This window comes from Myotis brandtii, unplaced genomic scaffold, assembly GCF_000412655.1.
Source record: "Myotis brandtii unplaced genomic scaffold, ASM41265v1 scaffold810, whole genome shotgun sequence".
Taxonomy (NCBI): domain Eukaryota; kingdom Metazoa; phylum Chordata; class Mammalia; order Chiroptera; family Vespertilionidae; genus Myotis; species Myotis brandtii.
The window spans coordinates 552618-577195 of NW_005371274.1; the positions used below are offsets into that span (position 1 = coordinate 552618).

General features: G+C 37.2%; 1 protein-coding gene across 1 annotated transcript in view; it reads left to right on the forward strand.

Moving 5' to 3' along the window:
* The window catches only part of BTAF1 (BTAF1 RNA polymerase II, B-TFIID transcription factor-associated, 170kDa), a 116314-nt gene that overhangs the window by 8019 nt on the left and 83717 nt on the right, over positions 1-24578 (forward strand). The window contains exons 2-4 of the mRNA XM_005884041.2: positions 15461-15584; positions 19533-19647; positions 22479-22625. Of these exons, the coding sequence (XP_005884103.1) occupies positions 15461-15584; positions 19533-19647; positions 22479-22625 (386 nt within the window). The remainder of the gene's footprint in view (positions 1-15460; positions 15585-19532; positions 19648-22478; positions 22626-24578) is intronic.

Below are 24578 nucleotides of genomic sequence, written 5' to 3' on the forward strand. Positions count from 1 at the left end.
TCCCGTCTCCAGTCCGCGGCCGCCTCCTGGAAGGGAGCGGTTCCCGTTGTCACTGGGCTCGGGCGCCTTCTTCCACGGACCACGGAGTTCGCCCCTCAGTCTGCGGGGCTTTGGGCGCGGGTTCCTCCTCGTGAATGGTTCAGAACGTGTGTGTGTGTGTGTGTGTGTGTGTGTGTGAGAGAGAGAGAGAGAGAGAGAGAGAAAGAGAGAGAGAGTGAGTGAGTAATGGACTTATTGCTACGATAGAGCTAGTTTTTCTCTTTCCTCGCCGCGTTTCTCATGTCTGGTTTCTCTTCCCTCTTTCAGTTCGAGGAGAGCCTTTTATCTCCGTGTTTTAAGGCTGCTCCCTAACCTCCATTTCACGGGAAAACTTGGTAGGAACGCTCCGGGATGGGGCAATTAGAGTACCAAGATCTAAGCGAGCTGCTAATTACGTGAACATTTTATAGTTACGGCTTTAGAGATAAGTTTTTTTTCCTGAGGACTTTTTTTTTTTTTTTAACATTACAGTAGAATTTACCTTCTGTGTAGCAGTACACATTCAGTCGTCAGCGTGGTAATCTTGGGCAAATGATCGTATTAGTACCGTTTTCCTTAGCTAAAGCGCGAAAGACATATCACAGATCTGAAATTTTTTTAAAATGTGTGTTGCCTGTCAACAGGACCGCCTAGGGCAGTGGTCGGCCAACTCATTAGTCAACAGAGCCAAATACCAACAGTACAACGATTGAAATTTCTTTTGAGAGCCAAATTTTTTAAACTTAAACTATATAGGTAGGTACATTGTTATTAACTTAATTAGGGTACTCCTAAGGCTTAGGAAGAGCCACACTCAAGGGGCCAAAGAGCCACATGTGGCTCGCGAGCCGAAGTTTGCCGACCACGGGCCTAGGGGGAACGGTAGGAAAACCAACATATTTGCATGCCTTTCCTGCAGCACGGTAGGATGGTGGGGAAACTTTCCGACGGATGTTTGATTGTAGTGGGTCTGTGTACATGTGAGTAGGGGACAGCCCCTGGGACGACAACTAGAAGGAGTTAGCCAGTTCCTTAGAGTTCATGAAGCCCGTTTTCATGAGAATTGGGTCCTTCTACCACATAGACCAGCGGTTCTCAACCTGTGGGTCGCGACCCCTTTGGGGTCGAACGACCCTTTCACAGGGGTCGCCTAAGACCATCGGAAAACACATATATAATTACATATTGTTTTTGTGATTAATCACTATGCTTTAATTATGTTCAATTTGTAACAATGAAATTGGGGGTCACCACAACATGAGGAACTGTATTAAAGGGTCGCGGCATTAGGAAGGTTGAGAACCACTGACATAAACGGAAGGAAAAATGATAGTTGAGAAAACGAATAGTTTTCATTATTCTTTTTCATAATTAATTGAACATGGTCCTTGAACACTCACCATGCTCCAGCTGTATCTGTTTTCCAAGAGAAAGGATCACCCATCCCTCACAGACTCCCCAGGTAACTGATGAAATCGTGTGTGGGAGAAGCCCGAGGGGAGTTGGGTGAAGGGGGTTGCTAGGTACCTGGAGTTATGGGGCATCTACTTTCTATTTCATCGATTAACTGAACCCATTCAGTGTGAGGAAATTCTTATTTTGTGATACATAAAACTGCCTTGAGAGAACACAAGCGGTACTTTCGATTTTTGCAAATGCAGAACGTTACAAGACTGTGCAAGTTCTCGCCTTTTTAATGTGTTACCTTCCATATAAATACATACATATGTGCATTATAAATACATTGATACATAAGCTTAGTATGATATTTGTCTACCAGGTGATAACAGTATGTAAGGGAATGAGTTGTTCTTGAAGTTCCTTTCTTAGAGCTAAGTGTATTTTCACAGTATTGGATATGGTTTTATAGAGTCAAAATGAAAGTGATTAAAAAAGAGACTAATCTGCTTGACCAGAAGGTTAGGGCACCTACATTTCTGAAGGAATGAGTGCGTTTCGAGAGATACTGCCTTTTGTTCCTGACGTTGGATTTCAGCGGGTAGTGAGATTCTTTCTTATTCATCTTGTCAAAATTCTATTAAATTCTACTTTTAAAAAAGCCTGTCATGGTTTTATGAAAGAGCTACTCCTGTGCTTATTTTTGTAATATAATAGGTTAAAAGAAAACACTTTTGAGACTCTTGTGTTTTGGGGATACTGTCAGTTCTTGCCTTTTTCATCTGCAGATTCACTCTAAATTGCAAACTTTAATTTCAAGCTGGCCTTCTCCATGCACTAAGCAAAGTTTCTCTATTAACTAATTATCTTTTTTCTCCTGTTACTGTATGCATGTGAAATACGGACTCATTTTATTTTTTTATTTTACTTTACGGACTCATTTTAATCTTATTTCATACAGAGTAGGTGGAAGATAGTTCAAGAGATAAAAAGCCTATTTGCCAGAATTAAATCAGAAATGTTTTTTGCTCTGTTTATATCAATGCACATAACTGAAAAGAAACTGTAATAATGTTTTTAGGACCTGTAAATATTTCCAACAGAAAGGTAAACAGTAAGTTGGTACCATCATCATTCCCTCAGTTGCCAGATTCAGAAATTTGGGATAATATTTGACTTCTCCCTCTCTCTTTTCCCCCTATCTAGCAGGTTACCAAACCCAATGTCATCAGTTCTACCTTTCTAATCTTTTTCTGGCCAGTTTTTCTTTCCATACCAGTTACCACAATTCTGCTTCATATCACCGTCATCTCTAATCCAAGACACTTGGAACAGCAACCAGTTGATTTTCTTGCCTCCCATGGCAGCTCTTTCTAACATATTCTTTACTTCAGCCATGTCATTTGCTAATATACACATTTTAATATTGTCATTTTTCTGCTTAAACCCCAATAGTTTTCTAATGACATGGGATAAAGTCCAAATTTCTCAACAAACATATCTTTCCAGGTCTTTTGTGATCTGATTACTGCTTCACGTTTTTAGCTTCATCTTGTGTCAAGTTCTGTGTCTCTCTCACTTCCTTTCTCCCCTTTCCAAATTTGTGTTCTCACCTCCTAATCTTTATTTCTGGAACATTTCTTTCTTGTGTTCCACCCCTAAGTCTGACTAATTCCAACCTTATATTCTGGGTCTAAGGCAATATGTCAGTTTGTTCAGGAAGCCTTCTCTGGCCTTTACTTCATCTGAGCTTTTTGCACCAATGTGTTCTTCTGTCAATCATAGTATTTATCACTAGTGACCCAGTGCACGGATTCGTGCATATTGAAAGGAAATTAATTAGAAGGTGGCTTACAGGGCAGGGCCAGACACGCTTTGGAGCCAACCTCCCATAGTCCCTCCAGCAGGTAGGGTCCCTGGGCCTGGCCTGTGGGGATCGAGCCTAAACCGGCTCTCCGACATCCCCCTAGAGGTCCTGGAGTGCGAGAGGGCACTCTGCAAAGTTGCTGTTGTACAGGGTGTGGAATGCAATCTGCGGTAAACCAGATTCGGGGCCAACAGTGCCCCAGCAACAACATAACTCACGGCCCAAGGTGGAATTGCATGGCCCTGTGAGGAATCGGGCTCCCTCCTCTCTGGTTTCAGGGTGCATCACCCAAGAACCGCCACTGCCAAGTCACTGCAGCTCGGCAGCTCCTGCGTTGAGCAACTGCCCCCTGGTGGTCAGTGCACATCATAGCAACCAATCATTCCGCAGTTTGGACAATTTGCATATTAGCCTTTTATTATATAGGATACTTTGTGAGACAAGGGAATATGTTTGATCTTTCTATCCCTTGCAGGAGGTCCTGGCTCCTACTAGGTGCTCAGTACATTTTTTTTAAATGAGTGATTTTTGTTTCTTGTTTTAATACTTGTCATGATTTTCTGTAATTTATATATAGTAAAATATTTCCAGTGTTTTCCAGTGAGTGCTTCTGAGTTTAGCTACACTATTTTTTTCTTCAGGAATATTGGCTAGGCTCATAACTTAACATAATAAATATTATTAGAATTATTTTTTTATATATTTTTAAATTGAATTTTAGAGAGAGAGAGAGAGAGAGAGAAGGGAAGGGAGAGGGATAGAGAGATAGAAATATTGATGAGAGAGGAACATCATCAATCGGCTGCCTCTTGCATGGCCCCCCCACTGGGGATTGAGTCGTAACCCTGGCATGTGCCCTGACTGGAAATCGAACTGGAAACCTTTTGGTTCCTAGTTCGATGCTCAACTGCTGAGCCACACTAGCTGGGCTAGAGTTATTTTTAAAAGTTTATAATTGGTACAATTCTGTGATAATGTGGCATTTTAGAATGCAAATTGGCTATTACTGCATTTTGAATGATCAAATTTTTTAGACCCTGGTTATAGTTTTATAAAGGCCTATAGATTTATTATACTTTGAATTGTAAGACTGTGACGAAATGCACATGGGTGAGTTAAATTTCACAAAAACAACACCCACCACAAACTTTGGGACCCAAAACTGCAAGTACAATTATAGCATTTTGTTCTCCCTTCAGCAGCACATACACGATGATAGCATTTGAAGTTCTCCATAAAATGCAGTGAAATATTACTGAAAAATAATTCCTTTTGACCCTTAATAAATAATTGTTAAGGAGTATATAAATGTAGGAGTAGAGAACAAAGTTACCCTTTACATGTGAATGCTGGAAAATAAGCTAAGCTCACTCACTAGCTACTTGACTTGCTCCTACAAAACCAGCCTCAGTAAAAAGACAAATTAGTATATATTACTGCTTTTCGTGTTGCTTTCAGACAATTTATATTACAATTGTTAAATCTTTGAATTCTGCTGTTTTATTTTGTGATCCTTTTTCTAGTACAGTGGTTCTCAACCTTCTGGCCCTTTAAATGCAGTTCCTCATGTTGTGACCCAATCATAAAATTATTTTCGTTGCTACTTCATAACTGTAATGTTGCTACTGTTATGAATCGTAATGTAAATATCTGATATGCAGGATTGTCTTAGGCGACCCCTGTGAAAGGGTTGTTCAACCGCCAAAGGGGTCGCGACCCACAGGTTGAGAACCGTTGCTCTAGTATCACCTGTCACTACCTAGTTGGGGTAGTTTTAGAAGAATTGTTAAGGAGTATTATGCTCATTACAGAAGATGGTGAATCTGTAACTGTTGGGCTCGATGGCTTAATACAGATTTTTTTTTAAAATATATTTTATTGATTTTTTACAGAGAGGAAGAGAGAGGGATAGAGAGTTAGAAACATTGATCAGCTGCCTCCTGCACACCCCCTACGGAGGATATGCCCCTGACCGGAATTGAACCTGGGACCCTTCAGTCTGCAGGCCGACGCTCTATCCACTAAGCCAAACTGGTCAGGGCAGAGATTTGTTTTTTAAAGATTGTTTTTGATGCCTTTGCCTGTTTTGCCACAATTGAATCAGCTGACTGTTGTTTTACATTGACTAGTTAATATGAACAGTTTTTCCTTGATCATATAGAGGAAATTTTTAAATATAGAGAAGTTTTCCTCAGTGTTATAAGCTAAACAAAATGAGGTTCATGTCTAAAATGTCTAGACAGTAATTATGATTTGACTACATTAGAAGCTACATCTTACATCTGTGACATATACCTTTGCATTTGAAAATGATGCAGTGTTCAGAAAGGATTCAGGAAAAAATCGGAACATATCCTGTTATGAAAGAAACAAATTGCTACATATGAACAGAACTTTGCTTAGTTTTGTTAATTCTCTCTGCACTGCTGATACTTTGGAGAAACATTGTTTCAACAGGTCTGTTCTGCCAAGTAAAAGGAAGTTTCTTGATGTGGGGGAAGTTCCAGTGGATCCTTCCTAGTGACAGGGGAAATGCTAAAATGATCTTAATTATCTATAGGATAGCGTATGTTTCTTGTATTTGCTAAGCCTATTCCTCTTTTGCTACAAATTTTAATTCATTATAGGATTGACAGAAGGGACTATTATGAATTACATACAGTGGGTGCTTCATATCTGTAGTTTCTATATCTGTGGATTCAAGCAATTATGGATCTGGATTAAAAATATTTGGGGGAAAGAAGTTACATTGTTGTTGATGTGTACTATGGTTGCATCTGTACTGAACATGTACAGACTCTTGTCATCCCCTAAACCAGAGGTGAGGAACCTTTTTTTCTGCCATGGGCCATTTGGATATTTATATCATTTGCTTAATATAATTTATTGAATATAAATTTATGTTGCTATGAAAAAAGCGCCTGGATTTATTGAATTTCTAGTGTCGTCTGTGGTTGCCTTGGCAGGGGCAGACCAAATGATTTTGTGGGCTTTATACGGCCCCACCCCTGCCCTAAACAATACAGTGTAACAACTATTTACATAGCATTTGCATTGTATTTGGTATTATACGTAATCTAGAAATGATTTAAACTACAGTAAGTCCTCACTTAACATTGTTGATGGATCCTAAGACTTTAAGGGAAACAACTTATAATGAAACCATTTTACCATATGCTAACTGGTATAAACAAGAGTTAATTTCCTGTGGCATCTCATCATCTCATCAACATTATAATAAAACAACCTTAAACAAAATGATGTTATTTGAGGACCTGCTATATATGGGATGATATATGTAGGTTATATGCAAATACTATGCCATCTTTTATCTTCTATATATATAAAAGGCTAATATGCAAAGTGTCCCCTTGGGAGTTCGACCAGGAGACCGGGAGTTTGATCGCTCGCTATAACATGTGCTGACCACCAGGGGGTGGCGTGGAATGAAGGAAGGCAGCCGGGGAAGGAAGGCCCCAGCTTGCAGCCGGAAGGCCCCAACTGGCCCTGGTTGCTGGCCAGGCCTAGGGACCCTACCTGTGCACGAATTTCGTGCACTGGGCCTCTTTTATATAAGGGACTTTAGCATCCAGGGATTTTGATATACATGGGGAAAATGTATAATTTTGTATTAAGTTTTAAAACCACAGATAGTTCTTCTAAAGAACCTATATTTTATCTTTAAGATAAAAATCATATAGCCCTAGCCAGTTTGGTTCAGTGGATAGAGTGTTGTCCTGCAGACTAAAGGGTCCCAGGTTCGATTCTGGTCAAGGGCACATGCCCGGGTTGCAGGCTCTGTCTCCAATGGGGGGCATGCAGGAAGCAGCCAATCAGTGATGCTCTTTCATTATTGATGTTTCTATCATTCTTTTACCTTTCTCTCTGAAATCAGTAAAAATATTTTTAAAAAGTTTATTAAAAAAACAAAAATAAATAAAATAAAATCATACAAAAGGCAATAGGCTATTAGGTAGGGATAGAGATTAGGAAAAAACGTCCTGAAGGAGAAAACATAACTTTGTTGTATTTAAAATATATATATATATCGCTATTGATTTTTAGAGAGAGAGGAAGGGAGAGGAGATTGAGAAACATCGATACGAGGGCAAAAAATCAATCGACTACCTCCTGCACACCCCCTACCCTGAATTGAGTCTGAAACTTATGCACATGCCCTGACCCAGATTCAACCGGAGGCCTCTTGGTGCCCAGGATGACACCAACTGAGGCACACCGGTGTACGTATATATACCTAAGCATTCATTTAACAAGTATTTGCAGAATGCTTTCTATATTCTAGGTACTGGAGATACAACAGCGAACAAAAATGGAGTCCCCATTCCCAGGGAGTTTATGTTCTAGTGTGGTTGTGGGGGAAATACAATTTATCTAGCATGCACCTGCTGTGCCCCTGGCTTTGGTGTGGTTTCACATCTTCATATTCACCCTTGTGTTCTACGTGGTATCTTAAATTAATCTACATCCTTGTTTAAAGAGCATAACATTAGCATAGTTTCAAATTACCCATAGTTTGAATTAGAAGATTTATGCTTTAAAACACCAGGCTAGAGAATTTTTTGGAAATTTTTTTCTTTTGACTGTAACTTTCTTAATGATAATATGTGGGACTTAGGACAGTGTTCATGTTAGATATTTATTTTCTTACCTTATTCCCTATATAATAAAGAAAAGTGAAAATTTAAATAATTTCTGTTTTAAATTTTAATGTAATTTTTTGCTAAATGTAATAAATACCTAACAAAATGGACAGAATTGACTGATCATTCTCTTTTAGTTAAGGTTACAAAGCCATTCTTGTGAGGTATTCTGTCAGTTGACCTTCCACAATTTTTCAGAGATTAAGTTTATTCTGAGAATATTGAGATTGGAAGTAGATTAAGGAAGTTATATTTTATACCTTTTTTCTTTCATCTTCAACTGGCTTAGGAGTGGAAATGCAACATATACCTGTTTATTAATGATGGAGTAGTAATCTAGGGCATAGTAATAATATCTAGGAGTGGACAAAAGTGGTTTATAGTTGTGAGTATGCAAAACACAGTTTATTCTTGTATTATTACTTATTAATTAATATTTATTTGTATTGCAACTGTAAGCCTACTTTAGCCCACCCTGTATGACTTCTTTCAGTTTCTTTTTATGTCTTTATGAGGTATCATAATGCAGAGAGCTGAAAAGAAGAGGGATTAGATTGCAGCTGCCAGTATAAACTCTACAAACTTCTTGTACTCTTTCCTTTTCCTAGGTAGTCTTTAGAACAGTTGCCTGAAATCACAAGTAGGTAAACAAAACATGAATCATGTCTTGAGTAGTTATCTCTCTGAATTAAAACCCAAATTGAAAATGGGCCAGATTTCTTATCATCAGTAGATTCCTAAGTAGTGGATATTGTCAAATATAATTACCTTAGGTTTTATTTAAATTATTCTTCTATCTTCTTTGGTACCTTTTATACAGTTGACATCTGTTACCTCTTTCTTCTCCATCTGTCTATCTTCAGAGAATGAAGAATGGCATTTTTTTCTACTAGCTTTTCTGCAAGAGAAGGTTTAGCTGAAAGAAGTATTGTGGTAAGTACTGTGTTCCTCAATCAGCCCTTCTTTTAACTTCCTTTTTCTTCTGACCACCTAGCTTCATTCAGGACCTCTACCTCACCAGGGCCCTGTGTGCCCTCCAACATAATACTGACCCAGTCTCAAGCCTTTGCCCCTCTCCCATCAGTTCACTATACCAGCCTTTTCCATTGTGGCCTGGCCCTGATGCTTACCCTGCTTGCCATATAGCTGTCTACTGTGGGGTAACAGATCAGACTGCCCTCTTGTCAGATCCTGGTCTGCATCTCTTTGTTCTGCCTTTTATGTGGTGTCTAATCTGCTGTCCTGGAGAGAGGAATGGAGAACTCCAAAAGAGACTGTGAGTCAAGAGGACCAAGGAAGCATCTTGTGTCTCCATTCCTCTGTTCAGGGAGACATGTTTATTTACCACCAGGTAGAAGATGTGAGAATAAACGGACCTAGAACTGGATGAGAGAGTGAGCTAATCTGCTACTCTTAGGTCAGTTGGCTATTGGAGGAGCACAGGTGACATGACATGGCATTGGGATAAAAGGCTTTGCAGAAAGGAGAGGCAGGAGTAACTGTGTGGCTGAGACAGATCAGCATTAAGTTAGGAGTTGGTCTTTGGGCAGCTTGTGGTTCTGATGAAGCTAGGTAGCAGGGGACTAAAGGAAAGTTTAGGAAGGGTGGAAATTATTGAAGGAATACAGTGCCTACTGCATGGTCTCTTTCAGCTTGCTGTTTGGAGCAGACATAAGTGCCTTGATGTTCAGAATGCTGAAGTACTGTTATGCTAATCTCTTCATTAATTGAAATATTATCTTACCATCAGTTCTGTTATTTTAATAATTTGTTTTTATGTAATACGTCTGTTGTAAATTAAGGTTGTTTCTCAAAGGAAGCAAAAAAAAATTTAATATAGCACACTTTTTTTTTTGCTTAAAAATGGTGCCTAAATTTGTTCCCAAGAAATTTGAACTTTTCTTTATAATTTTAATCACAGTAAGCACCAACTACTCAACTACATTTAAATACTGTGCAGAGACACTGTGCAAAGTATTGTGGGGGAGCGGGGCAAAAAGAATCATCAAAGGAGGTGAAGCCTAATGAGCATAAGACATCATGTGACAACTCAATGTAAGAGATGCCACAAAGCAAAGCATAATAAATACCAAAATGGCCATTTAAGATGAGAATTCATGTGGATTTCAGAAGAGGAAATAATCTCTATGGTTTAGTAGTTTGAAATGGTTTCAAAGGGTAAACAACTTTAAATCTTTTTTTAAAAAATATATTTTTTAGTGATTTCAGAGAGGAAGGGAGAGGGAGAGAGAGAGAGAGAGAAACATCAATGATGAGAGAAAATCATTGATTGGCGGCTGCCTTCTGCACATCCCCTACTGAGGATTGAGCCCGCAACCTGGTCATGTGCCCTAGACTGGAATCCTTCAGTCTGCAGGCCGATGCTCTATCCACTGAGCCAAACCAACTAGGGCACAACTTTAAATCTTGATGGATGGGAGCTAGCTGAAGAATTGAACCCAGAAAAGGCATTCTAAGTGGAAGAAACAGTATAGACAAAGTTATGAACACCAAAAAGGTTCATGTTTGGGAGAGACTTTTTTGTTTTTGATTGCTATCTGATAGGCAAGGGTGAGCCATTAAAAAGTTTAGAATAAGGTAGTCATTTGACCAAAGGGTGCTTTAGGAAGTAAATCTGGCAAATAATATCACATCAATATGAGATTATGCTTACCAGGCAGTTGAAAGTGTGGCACTAGAGCTTCCAGATGGGCCAGAGTTAGGGACTATTTGTACTGTTATAGTTTTAACAAATAATATAGTTTCCTAAGGGAGAAACTGGTGAGAGGTGAGCAGCCAAGGATGGAATCTGGGAGAATGTTCATATTAAATGTGTTAAGAATAGGGAAACCAAGGAAAGAATTGAGTTCAAAGAAGAACAGGGTAATAAAATATGAAAATTTAGAAAAGAAAGTATTTTAAGGAGTATTTGCTGATGTCAGATGTCATAGAAGAGTCAAGAAAATTGGATTTAAAAAAAATTGGATTTGGATCTTACAAGTTCATTGGTGACTTTCAGGTATGCTATTTCAGTAGTAGAGAAGGATTAGAAACGTGACTGATAAAAATTAAATTGTATGAGGAGGAAATAAAAGAGGTGTTTTTAAGCACTGGTTCAAGATACTAATAGAGAGGATAAGTATAAAGACCAATCTTTAGAGGTAGTTAAGAGAGAACCTGAGATCATTTGTGTTCCATATCCTGGAGATCTGTCTATGCAGTGAAGTAGCCCTTTTTTTTAAAAAAAAAAAAAATTGATTTCAGAGAGGAAGGAAGAGGGGGAGAGAGATAGAAACATCAGTGATGAGAGAGAATCATTGATTGGCTGCCTTCTGCACGCCCCCTATTGGGGATCGAGCCCATAACCCAGGCATGATCTCCTGGTTCATAGGTTGATCTTCAACCACTGAGCATCACTGGCAGGGTGTCTGCTCCTTTTTAAGGAATAGGGAATGGTAATTGGGGTTTGAAGAATGTGGAAATGATTGGGGAAAATTTTGAAAACTGTGAATTTTCTTTCAACTTTTTACACATGGATTTATAAACAGGTTAGTATTGCCACTTCCTTAGAGTGTTCATTTTGTGGCCAGCTTTGCTTTTGGTTACAAAAAAGCAGAAACTCCATATGGAAAAGGAATTATGAAGTCGTTAAAATCTTTGCAGATGTCTAAGGAATTTGACATCAGGTGTCAAAGATATGAAAAACATTATATAAGAAAAAATATAAAAATGTTGCAATGATGTGTTGCTGTAAAATACAGCCAAAATATCTAGTTTTACCTCCAAAATAAGAGGTTAAGCAAAGTGAGCTTTCCTAAGTCCTCTAATAAGTGACAGAAGTAGGACCTTTAAAGCTTCTCTAATTTCCAGTCTTGTTTTTCATTTTATCACTGTTTCCTATAGGAAAGTGCTGAATCTTTGTGAACTATACCTATATTGAAGAAACATCCTATATAATAAAAGCCTACTATGCTAAGTGTCCGGTCATCCATTCAACCAGTCAAAGTGTAATATGCTAATGATATGCTAAGGCTGCTCATCCGCTCGCTATGATGTGCACTAACCACCAGGGGGCAGACAGTTGACCGGTCGACCAGTTGCTATGATGTGCATTGACCACCAGGGGGCAGATGCTCTGACTGGTAGGTTAGCTTGCTGGTAGGGTCCAGCCAATCGGGACTGAGCGAGATGGGCCGGACATGCCCTGGAGCCCTCCCGTGGTCCCTCATGGGCTGGCCAACCTCCTGCGTCCCTCCCTGGCTGTGATCGTGCACTGGTGGGGTCCCTTGGCCTGGCCTGTGCCCTCTCGCAATCCAGGACCCCTCAGGGGATGTTGGAGAGCCGTTTTGGCCTGATCCTGCAGGCCAGGCTGAGGGACCCCACTGGTGCATGAATTCGTGCACTGGGCCTCTAGTATTGTTATAAAGAATACATGAGTACATGCAGCAATCTCTCTATATAAAAGCCTAAGCGACCATTCGACCAGTAGCTATGATGTGCACAGCCACCGGGGGGCAGATGCTCAATGCAGGGGCATGGAAACATGGAACAGATTGATGAATCTCAGGGGGAAGGGCGGGAGGAGATTAACCAAAGATCTTATATGCATACTAGAGGCATGCACCGGTGGGGACCCTCTGCCTGGCCTGTGGGGATCGGGCCAAAACTGGCAGTCCCACATCCCCCGAGGTGTCCTGGATTGTGAGAGGGAGCAGGCCAGGCCAAGGGACCCCACCGGTGCATGAATCTGCGCTGGGCCTTCTAGTACAATTATACGTCCATTGTAGCATAAATTTGATCTAAAACTAATACATTTTTTATAGCAAAACATTTAATTTTTGATAATTTTGCCTGCCATAGAATATAGAAGATTTAAATGAATATTTGTCTTGCCCTAGCCGGTTTGGCTTAGTGGAATAGAGTGTTGGCCTGTGGACTGGAGGGTCCCGGGTTCGATTCTGGTCAAGGGCACATGCCCGGGTTGCAGGCTCGATCCCCAGTAGGGGGCGTGCAGGAGGCAACCAATCAATGATTCTCTTTTTTTTTTTTTTAAATATATTTTATTGATTTTTTACAGAGAGGAAGGGAGAGGGATAGAGAGTTAGAAACATCAATGAGAGAAACACAAATCAGCCGCCTCCTGCACACTCCCCACCGGGGATGTGCCCGCAACCAAGGTACATGCCCCTGACCGGAATCGAACCCGGGACCCTTGAGTCCGCAGGCCGACGCTCTATCCACTGAGCCAAACCGGCCTGGGCAATGATTCTCTTCATTGATGTTTCTATCTCTCCCCTTCTCCCTTCCTCTCTGAAATAAAAAATATATTTAAAAACAAAAACAATAAATGAATATTTGTCTTGATACTTACAGGAAGTAGTTTGTAGATGTTTAGATTTTCTTTTCATAAATTTCTTTTCAATGAGCATAGACATTCAAAAATTATATTGTCATGGCAATGTACAGATTATTTGTTGGTTCAGAGAGGGTTGTTATAAACTTTAACATTGTAACCACTTTTAAAGATGAAAATAAAGGGGATTCTGAGAGTTATGTATGGAATGTATGTGGGAAATCACTTTCTGGGGACGGGGTCTGAGGTCCAACTTAGTCTTAGAACTTTTTAAGAACACCAATTGTCAGAAAAAAAATTTTTTTCCTTTTCTTTTGTCCCACTATCTCCCTGAGTCACTTCACCAAATCCTGTAGCAAAAACTGATAAATAAATGGGTAAAGACAAATATTTAGATAGCATTGAATGAATAAGATGGGACATGTCTGTATAAAGGAAGTTAATTTTTACATGTCCTATAAAAATTTCTTTATAATCATTCAGTGTGCCATTCACTATATAGGAACAAAACTGTGATGTATTACTCTTTTTTCTTTATGTTACGGCTTAAATTGCCTCAAATGTTTGTCCTTCTTACACATCCTTAACTATAAAATTTTAACCTTGCCCCTTAGTGTTGTTCTGAAGCAGTTGAAAAGTTTTCAAAGTACCCTTAAACCTCTTGACTGAAAAAGACCTATTTTAGTTATATATTTCTTACCAGTTATAATGATTTTGTACTTATTAGTGACTAGCTAGCTTGAAAAACTAGCAGAAAAGAAAGAAAAAGAAAAACCCTGCCCATTTCATTCCCCCCTCAGAGGTTTATCCTTATAAAAGATTTTCAGAACTTTGTTTTTTTAACTTTTTAGCTCTATATAAAAGAAAAATAATCCCAGAAGTAAAATATGAGCCTCTCTACAGTTTATTATTATTTTTTATATCTAATATATTTAACTTTAAAAGAAATCTTTATTGTTGAAAGTATTACATATGTCCCCTTTTCCACCCCCATTGATCTTTTCTAGCCCTCCCCCGCTCCCGCTCCCGCTCCCACTCCCAGGCCTTCACCACCCCACCTCCACTCCCCGACCTTCCCTCTGAGATTCCACACTTTGTTCCATGCTTCCATGTCTCTGGATTCATTCTGAGGATATGTTTGTTTGATTTTTAAAGAGAGAAGAAGGTGGAAGGGGGGGGGGGCGCAGGGAAGGGAGAAACATCAATAGGTTGCCTCCTATGCACCGACAACCTAGGCACATGGCCTGACAGGGAATTGAACCCATCACCTTTTTTGGGGGGGTGTATAGGATGATGCTCCAACAATTGAGCCATCTGGCCAAGGTAAACTTGTCATCTTGTAACATTTTCTCACCAGTTCTTCCCATTTCTTGTAACGACATCTTCATTTTCTAAGATTCAGAGTCTCAGAATCTTTTTATTTCCTTAACATTTATTTCACTTAATTACTATACCATGTGTGATTTACTTCAGCATTTCTCTCAACCTCTTTTTAGTCTTGCCATGATTATAGTTCAGGTTTGCACTTTTAGCCTTAAGTTATCTAAAAGGTTCCTTCCATTTTATTTCATGCTTCAAACTGCTGCCAGAGTAATCTTTCTAAAACATAGCTCCAGTCTCATCACTTTCTTAATTCAAGACCTTCATGGTTGAACTACACATTCAAAGATCTCCACATTAGAGCTCTATAACTACTTCTGTCTCCCACTGTTATCTTACAGTTAAGCTACTAGTCACTTCTCTAAATGTAGTCTTCCTTTTCTTATTGCCTTGGTGGTATTATTTCTTCCAGGTGTCTCTCCCCCTTCCCTTTTACCACCTCATCCCCACCAGTATTGAAATCTTATTTTCTACCATTATGGTCTTTCTCATACACCATTTCTTTTACAAAGCCTTTTCAGTATTACACAGTTGGGGATATAGTATTTGTTTTCTCTGTCCCTACTCTTTAAAATACTTTGTATGTTTTTTCTGACATGTATCTTACTGTATTCTATATTCTACTTATTTGTATATTTGCCTTGCCATAGCAAGTTGCTTGAGAGTAGAGATTCCCCTGCAGCTTTAGCATAGGTCTTTGTTCACAGATGCTCAGTACATTTATTAACTCATACATATGAGAAAACACATTTCAGAATAACCATTGTATTTTTGGCATTTTAGGCTTGACCGTCTTTTTATCTTACTGGATACTGGCACTACTCCAGTTACAAGAAAAGCTGCTGCACAGCAACTTGGAGAAGTGGTAAAGCTTCATCCCCATGAACTACATAATCTCTTATCTAAAGTAAGAATGCTTTTTTTTTTTAAATTATAATACAGTTGTGAAAATTTGTCCATAGATAACAAAAGTAAAGACAGAAATTGTCTTATTTTATTTTAGTGACAGCTTGTGGTCTTTAAATTCCATTAAATATCTTAACATTTTTCAAATATTTTTAGATTTTTTGCTATTTATAATGTATTTTGTTTGTTGCAAGATTTAAAGTATTTTTGTTTTGTTTTTGCATCAAGTTTAATTGTTTAAGGGATGTGACAACATAAAATTTTTTACCTGTGGCACAAATTTGAATCTGACCCAATTTGGTAATGAACTAAGTTGTTAATCTAGTTTGTTGGTGGTCTAACTTGTTTTTAATGGCTAATAATTATATCACAGTTGGCAGTCTTAAAATGGACAAGTACTCATGGGCATGATTAAAATATATGAGAACCTAGCTGTGATTATATTCTTAGTAAGTGGAGGCTTTCTGCTTTGTTGGATCACTGTTTTCATAATGCTAGCCTAAGTTCTTTCCTCAAGCAATGACTGTACTTTTACTGAACTCTGGGCTTGTGGAAGTATGTCTGTATGATAGTAAGCAGCAAATTCCATATGTTTAATTCTCTGGCATGCAGAGTAAAAACAAGAGTGCTTTGGGGGGAGGAAGAATAGGGAGTAGGTTGAGGGAGGGGCAATATGATAAGCCCAGACATTCGAAACCCCATGATACCTCTCTTCCCACTGATCTTATCCCTTTTTTCATTTTCATTTGTTCCTCCCTGATTCTTATGAGTAGGAGTTATAAGCCCCTTGTTGATATATATAAATCTGTACTATGTGGTTCCTACCATAAGGGTTAACAATGACTCAGTGACTCTCTTACCAATGTATTCCCTGCTTAGATACTACCATTTCTAACCAGGATGTAGATGGAGAGACAGTGATTTGACATCTATAGGTCCCATGTTCTCACAATGGAGAAGGATGCATATTAGGCAATATTACACTCATGTGTAAGGTGGAGGGATAGGGAAGCATACCCACTTCCTCTCATCCCAAGGGAAGAGAGGACTGAATGAGCTGAAACTGGAAACAATGAACAAGACTAATCTATGCTGAACTGAGAAAAAGTTTCCAGCCTTCGAAGTGAGTTCTGGTCTTCATAACTGAGACCCCAGCATACTGACTGCCATCAAATAATTCCAAAAGAGGCAAAGTTTGTTTTTAGCACCTTCTTACCTCCTACTCTCTCATCTCTCCCTTCAGTGTTTTCTTGTTGCCTTTCAGTTTTGTTTTTAAAACAGCTTTATTGAAATAGAATTTACATATAATACAGTTCACCCATGTAGAGTATGCAGTTCAATGATGGTTAAAATTATATTCACAGATATGTGCAACCAACACCGAAATCTAATTTTAAAACATTTTTATCTCCCCCAAAAGAAGCCTCATTCCCATTAGCAGTCATTCTTCATCACTCCCTCTCTCATTCTCAGTCCTAGGCAACCACTGATTTAGTTTCTGTCTATAGATTTGCATATTCTGAACATTTTATATAGTTATGTGACATTTTTTGAGTGGTTTCTTGTACTTAAAATAATATTTTATATTTTCATGGTTCTTTCATATTGTAGCATGTCTCATTACCTCCTTCCTTTTTATTGCTGAATAATATTCCATTGTATAGATATGGATATACCATATGGATATACCTTATTATCTATTCATCAGTTGATGGACATTTGTGTTGTTTCTACTTTTCGGCCTATGATGAAAATGCTGCTATGAAAATCCATGTGCAGGTTTTTGTGTGGTTGCATGTTTTCCTTTCCCTTGGATATATGCCTGGAGTAAAATTGCTGGATCCTGAGGAACTGCCAGACAGTTTTCCAAACTGGCTCCACCGTTTTACATTCCCAACAACAGTGTATGAGAGATCTGATTTCTCATCATCCTTGCCAGAACTTATTAACTGACTTTGATTATATACATACTAGTGAGTGTAAAGTAATATCTCATTGTACTTTTAATGGGTTTTCTGATGACTAGTGATGTTGAACATCTTTTCATGTGTTTATTGGCTATTTGTTTATCTTTTATGGAGAACAGTCAGATCCTTTGCCTGTTTTTAAAGTGAGATATTTGTTATTTTATTATTGAGTTGTTAAGACTTTTATTTATTTATTTATTTATTTATTTTTAATACATTTTATTGATTTTTTACAGAGAGGAAGAGAGAGGGATAGAGAGTTAGAAACATCGATCAGCTGCCTCTTGCACACCTCCCACTGGGGATGTGCCTGCAAGCAAGGTACATGCCCTTGGCTGGAATCGAACCTGAGACCTTTTAGTCCGCAGGCTGATGCTCTATTCACTGAGCCAAACCGGTCAGGGCAAGGCTTTTTTATACTTTGTATACAAGCCCCTTATCAGGTATTTGATACGTTCTTCCAGTCTGTTGGATATTTTTTCACTTACTTGATGGTGTCCTTGAAGCACAAAAGTTATTACTTTTGATGAAGTCCAATTTTTTTTTAAACATCACGTGCAAAAAACAACAACACTTGTGCTTTTGGGGTCATATCTAACCCTTGCCTAACCCAGTGTCACAAAGATTTACCCCTATGTTTTAAGAATTTAATAGTATTTAGCTCTTACTTTTAGATTTATGGCCCATTTGAGTTAATTTTTGTGTATGGTGTGAGGTAGGGTTCAAAATCATTATTTTGTTGCCCCAGCACCATTTGTTAATAAAAACTCTTTATCCATTGAATTGCCTTGGCACTCTTGTTGAAAATCAGTTGATCATAGACACATAGTATTGTTTCTGAACTCTTAATTATTATTATTACTTTTAATTGATTTTAGAGAGAGGAAGGGAGAGAAAGAGAAACATCAGTTTGTTGTTCCACTTATTTATGCATTCATTGGTTGCTTCTTGTATGTGCCCTAACTGGAGATCAAACCTGCAACCTTGGCATATCAGGGACAATGCTCTAACCTAGCAGTCACCAACCGGTGGTCCGCAGACCACTGGTGGTCTGTGAGGTCTGAAAGATTGGCGACCACTACTCTAACCAACTGAACTTCTGGGCCAGGGCCTGGACTCTTAATTCTATTCCATTAATCTAGATAACTGTTCTTTCACCAGTATCACACTGTCTTGGTAATTGTTGCTTTATAGAAAGTTTTGAAATCAAGAAGTGTGAATCTATCAATTTTATTCTTTTCAAAATTGTTTGGTTATTCTGAGTTCCTTGCATTTCCACTTAAATTTTAGGACCAACTTGTTCATTTCTGTAAAAAGTCAACTGAGATTTTGAAGAATTTTGTTGAATCTAGATCAATTTAGGGAGTATTAACTATCTTAACAATATTGATTCTTTCAATCCATGATCATGAGGTATTTTTCTGTTTATTTAGATCTTATTTAATTTCTATCAACAATATTTTGAATTTTTGTGATTTTCAGTATCAAGTATTGTACTTCTTTTCTTAAATTTATTCTTAAGTATTTTATAATTTCTGATGTTATTTAAATGGAATTATTTTCTTAATTTTATTTTCAGGTTGTTTATTGAAAGTTTATAGGAACACTTTCCATTGATTTTTACATACTGATTTTATCTCTTGCAATCTTACTGACCTCATTCTTTCTGCTAGATTTTTATAACTTTTTGCATTAAATAAGACTTAATATACACTTTGCTTTTTAGCAGGTTAAAAGCTATGTTATTTTTCAAATGTACTTAAGTCTTCATTTATTAAAAATTCTTTTTAAGGTGTAGTGATTCATGTGAATGATATAATCTTACAAAAGATTTTAATAATTTCAAGATATTGTATATAAATTTGACGGCTGCTAAATTAAAATACATTAATAACATGTAAATTTGTATTTCTCTGTTCTGGCTACCTTGAACAAACAACATTTTCTGGCATATAACTGTTTTTGTTTTATCATTTTTTAAGGTGCTAACATACTTAAGGAGTACAAATTGGGATACTCGGATAGCAGCAGGACAAGCTGTTGAAGCTATAGTGAAAAATGTACCTGAGTGGAATCCAGTGCCAAGAACCAAACAAGGTGCTTTTAAGTGGAAAACCTATTTGTAGTAAAACACCTAACTGTAGAATTAACTAAACTATACATTTTATACTTTAATAATTTTAAGTCTTAATTTTTATGCTTTTAGATGTAGCCTTATCAAAAAATGACATTGAATAAGGTGATTTTCATATGCTTTAAAAAAAGACTACTAAACAAATGTTTTCATATTTATTTTTTTAAATTATTAATTCTAGGCTGGCAGGTGTGGCTCAGTGGTTGAGCGTCAACCTCTGAACCAGGAGGTCATGATTCGATTCGTGGTCAGGGCACATACCCGAGTTGCAGGCTTGATCCCCAGCATGGGCATGCAGGAGGCAGCTGATCAATGATTCTCTCTCATCATTGATGTTTCTATCTCTCTCTCCCTTCCTCTCTGAAGTAAATAAAAATATTCTTAAGAAAATAAATTATTCTACAGTATGCTTGACTTACAGAGATTATTACTTCCCTGAAGGAATTTATGTCCTAAAAAATAAAATTAAATCAATACAAAGTAAATCTTTGAAGCAGTAGTCTATTTATTTTGTTGGTGGAAGAATAGTGTAATTATTTTCTAAATTTAATCACAATTATGTGTGGCTATTTGGATGGTTATGCCTAGTTTTTTGTTGTTTTAATTTTTTTTAAAAAATATTTTATTGATTTTTTACAGAGAGGAAAGGAGAGGGATAGAGGGTTAGAAACATCGATGAGAGAGAAACATCGATCAGCTGCCTCCTGCACACCCCCTACTGGGGATGTGCCCGCAACCAAGGTACATGCCCTTGACCAGAATCGAACCTGGGACCCTTCAGTCCGCAGGCCAACGCTCTATCCAGTGAGCCAAACCGGCTAGGGCTGTTGTTTTAATTTTTATTTATTGATTTTAGAGAGAGGGAGGAAGGGGAAGAGAGAGAAAGAAACTTCGATTTGTTGTTCCACGTATTTATACATTTATTGGTTGATTTTTGTATGTGCCCTGACCGGGATGCTTAGTTTTTTAATGTGTCCTTCAGATGCCTTATAGTGGAAATTATTTTCTGACTTCCTGAAATAATAATTAAAAATGATTGTATGCTTTTAAAAATGTGTAAAGATGCAAATTTTAATTGAGTGAAAATTTAATATGGTGCAAGTGGGTTTCATTTTCAAGTCACTTTGATAATATCACTTTTATTATAAGTTTCAATTATCTAAAATTTTTGCTTTAATTTGCTGGCACATATTATTTTCAGTGATTATGTTAATTTGTCTTTTCTGTAATCAAATGAAATATATAACCAAAAGAAGTTATAACTTGTTTTTAGAAAAGAGCTTTTTCTTTTTCAGGTTATTATCCCTGATTATTTTGGTATATAGAGATGGTAGAACTCAGATTCTTTTTTACAAAACTTATTAGTTACACTGGCATTAATATTTATAGTAAGATTGCTTATCATCACTAGAAAACTTAAAATATGTGTAGCAGTTCTCTTTAAGTGAAGCAATTATGCTTTGTTTATGGATGAATTATATACAGATGCCAGCTCAACAAACCAATGGACAATTAACAATATATATAATTTATAATGGCATACCTTTTTGGAAAGGATACAGAACATTTTGAAGTTATTTTTAGGCCTCAGATATAATTTTAGCAATTTAACAGTGGATTATAATTAGTTTCTTTTTTTTAAAAATTTAAATTCTTTATTGTTGAAAGTATTACATATGTCTCCTTTTTCCCCTACTGACCTCTCCCCGGCCGCTCCTGCCCCATAGCACATGCCCTCACCCCCCTACTGTCTGTGTCCATTGGTTATGCTTATATGCATGCATACAAGTGCTTTGGTTGATCACTCCCTGCCCCCAACCTCCCCTGCCTTCCCTCTGAGGTTTGACAGTCTGTTCGATGCTTCTGTGTCTCTGGTAGCTTCATATTTTGAGAAGTGAGTGCTATTGAATAAGTAGTTGCTTTGTGTTCCAGATATTACTCAGTTATAGGGAGGAATAATGCTTACTAGTTTTAGTTATATGAATATGTTTATCTTTCAATTTAGCACTATAATAAACTCATTGTTACCTTGGTATTTTTATTTTAGCTTTTTTAAAAAATATATATTTTTATTGATTTCAGAGAGGAAGGGAGAGGGAAAGAGAGAGAGACATTAATGATGAGAGAATCATTGATTGGCTGCCTCCTGCATGCTCCATACTGGGGATTGAGCCCACAACCTGGGCATATGCCCTGACCGGGAATCAAACCGTGACCTTCTGGTTCATAGGTTGACCCTCAACCACTGAGCCACAATGGCTGGGCCACCTTGGTATTTTAAAAAAAAATTTTTTTCCTTTATTGATTAAGATATTATAAATGTGCCCTTATCCCCCCGTTGTCCCCCTACCCCCCCCACTCATGCCCTCACCCCTGGTGTCTGTATCCATTGGTTATGCTTATATGCATGCATACAAATCCTTTGGTTGCTCTCTCCCCTACCTTGGTATTTATTTTTTTTTAAATTTAATAGTAAGTGGAGACAGCATGATATTTATTATACATATTTCAACATAAAGGGGATGCATTTTTTCATATAACATTGTGCTTTTGTAGCAAAAAACAGCTATACATACGTCCACTAACATTCTGATAGTTTGTAGGAGGGGAGCCACCGACTAAATAGTTTGTTTATTCATAAATAAGAGCTGATCATAAGTAAATCCACAGTAGCTTTTCTACTTCCCCTTTTACTTTTCTTAAAATATTACCCATCCACCACAAGTAATGCTGTTTTCTTTCATTTTACATTTTGGCTATGTGATCAAATTAAATATTTTTAAACTTTATCTAGAACCTACTTCAGAAAGTGCTATGGAAGATTCATCTACTACAGATCGATTGAATTTTGACAGATTTGATATATGTAGATTGTTACAACATGGGGCGTCACTATTGGGATCTGCTGGTGCAGAATTTGAAGTACAAGATGAAAAATCAGGTATGTAGTAGTTCTACAGAAGAAAGTCTGAAACACGTGTGTTCAAACTAATTTATCACTTGATATGCTATGTACTAGTCATGCAGAATATAACATGTCATGAAATATAAATTAACTAAAGTTTGCAGGTAGGATTTGGAGGTGCTACAAGGGGGAAGATAACCAGAAGTGCTTGGTCTAAAGCTACCATATGAATATTTTTCTTCCCTTAACTGAGTATGTACTATATGTACAGAGTGAGGCAAAAGTAGGTTTACAATTGTTCATATGGAAAAATAATACAATAGTTAATAAATATTACAATAATAAACTGTGTTTTGTGTACTCACAACTGTAGACCTACTTTTGTCCCACCCTCTATGCATTATTAATGGTACATACTAATATTCAGTAGCCATTTTATCTAATATAGAAATTTTAAATTTTTACCCAAGAGCCTCAATTGAAATGATTTTAAAAGCCAGATTGTGGTAATATTCTCACAATTCTGGAAATCTGAGAGGCTATATGATAGTTTTTATTATGTTTTAAGAATTTAAACAATTGGATCTATTCTTTTTGGTGACCAAGCAAAAACTAAAAATGAAAAAGAAATTGTGGCTAGGTAATTATGCCATTATCTTTAAACTTACAGAATCTATCTGGATATAAAATAAATGTTTTGGCCATTCAAGATTGATGCCTTGAGTGGAAAAAACCTTGATGTTTTTAATGGATTTGTAAGTAAATAAATTGTTTTTTTGGACTAAAACCAAAACAGAACTGTGTTTTGTTGCTAAATAAAGTAATCGTTAGTCAAAGTATATCTATCCAGCTAAGTTAATGAAATGCTCTTTAACTTGTACATATTTAAAAAATTTTAAGTACCCATTCCCTCTTCCTTATATGATTTCTTTTGGAAATATAGTTTAATTATTTTTAGAGAAAATTGGAAAATTTGCTCAAGTTCCAGAAAAGCAATAGTTTTTCTAATAAGGGAGGTAGAAACTTTTCAACTTGAAAAAATTCTCTAAACAGAAAGTATACTAATCTTACTAAGGTACCCATGAACATTATCAGAGATCTTTGTCCCTAATCCAGGAATAAAAGTACACTAAAAAAAAAAAATGTGTTTGGGTCTTACCCCAGAGATGATTCCGATTTAATAGATCTCTGGAGAGCTCTAGGAAATTGTATTTAAAAGAAAAAACTGCACTTGTGACTCTGATATGTAACCAGGATTGGAAACCCCGGAACTCAGTTTTAAATGCTGGTATGTCACAGCATGCTTATTTAAAACCCTAAAATTGGGTTTTTCTTAAATGTCTGTTCATCTTTGTTTGTCTGATGTATGTGATGAACACATCCATGATTAGTTTAGGTGCTGGTCTTAGTTTCCTTTACAGTTATGTAGGTTATTTTTCCCAGTAACTTTCCTTGGAACAAGAGGACTAATTTGGGGCCTACTATTTTTCCTTCTGGATAGAGTAGCCTTAAAATTTTTAAAAAGTAGCTTTATTGAGTCATAATTCACATTTTATACAATTTACTCATTTTAAAACTATATAAGTGAGTGGTTTTTGGTATATTCACAGATAGGTGCAGTCAATTTTAGAATATTTTCATTACCTCAGGAAGAAACTCCATATCCTTTAGCTAACACCGTTTTACCCCCTACTTTGTTTCCTCACCTTTCTAACCCTGAGTGACTTTTTGTCTCTATAGGTTTGTCTATTCTGGACATTTATTGTAAATTGAATCATAAATATATGGTCTTTGTGACTGGCTTCGTTTACTTAGCAGCATGTTTCCAAGGTTTATCCATATTGTAGCATATATCAGTATTTCTTTTTTGTTTGTTTGTTAATCCTCACCCAAATATACTAGTATTTTTCCATTGAATTTTTTTTTTTTTTTTTTTTTTTTTAGAGAGAGTGGGACAGAAGAAGGGATAGGGAGGGACAGAGTGGGGGA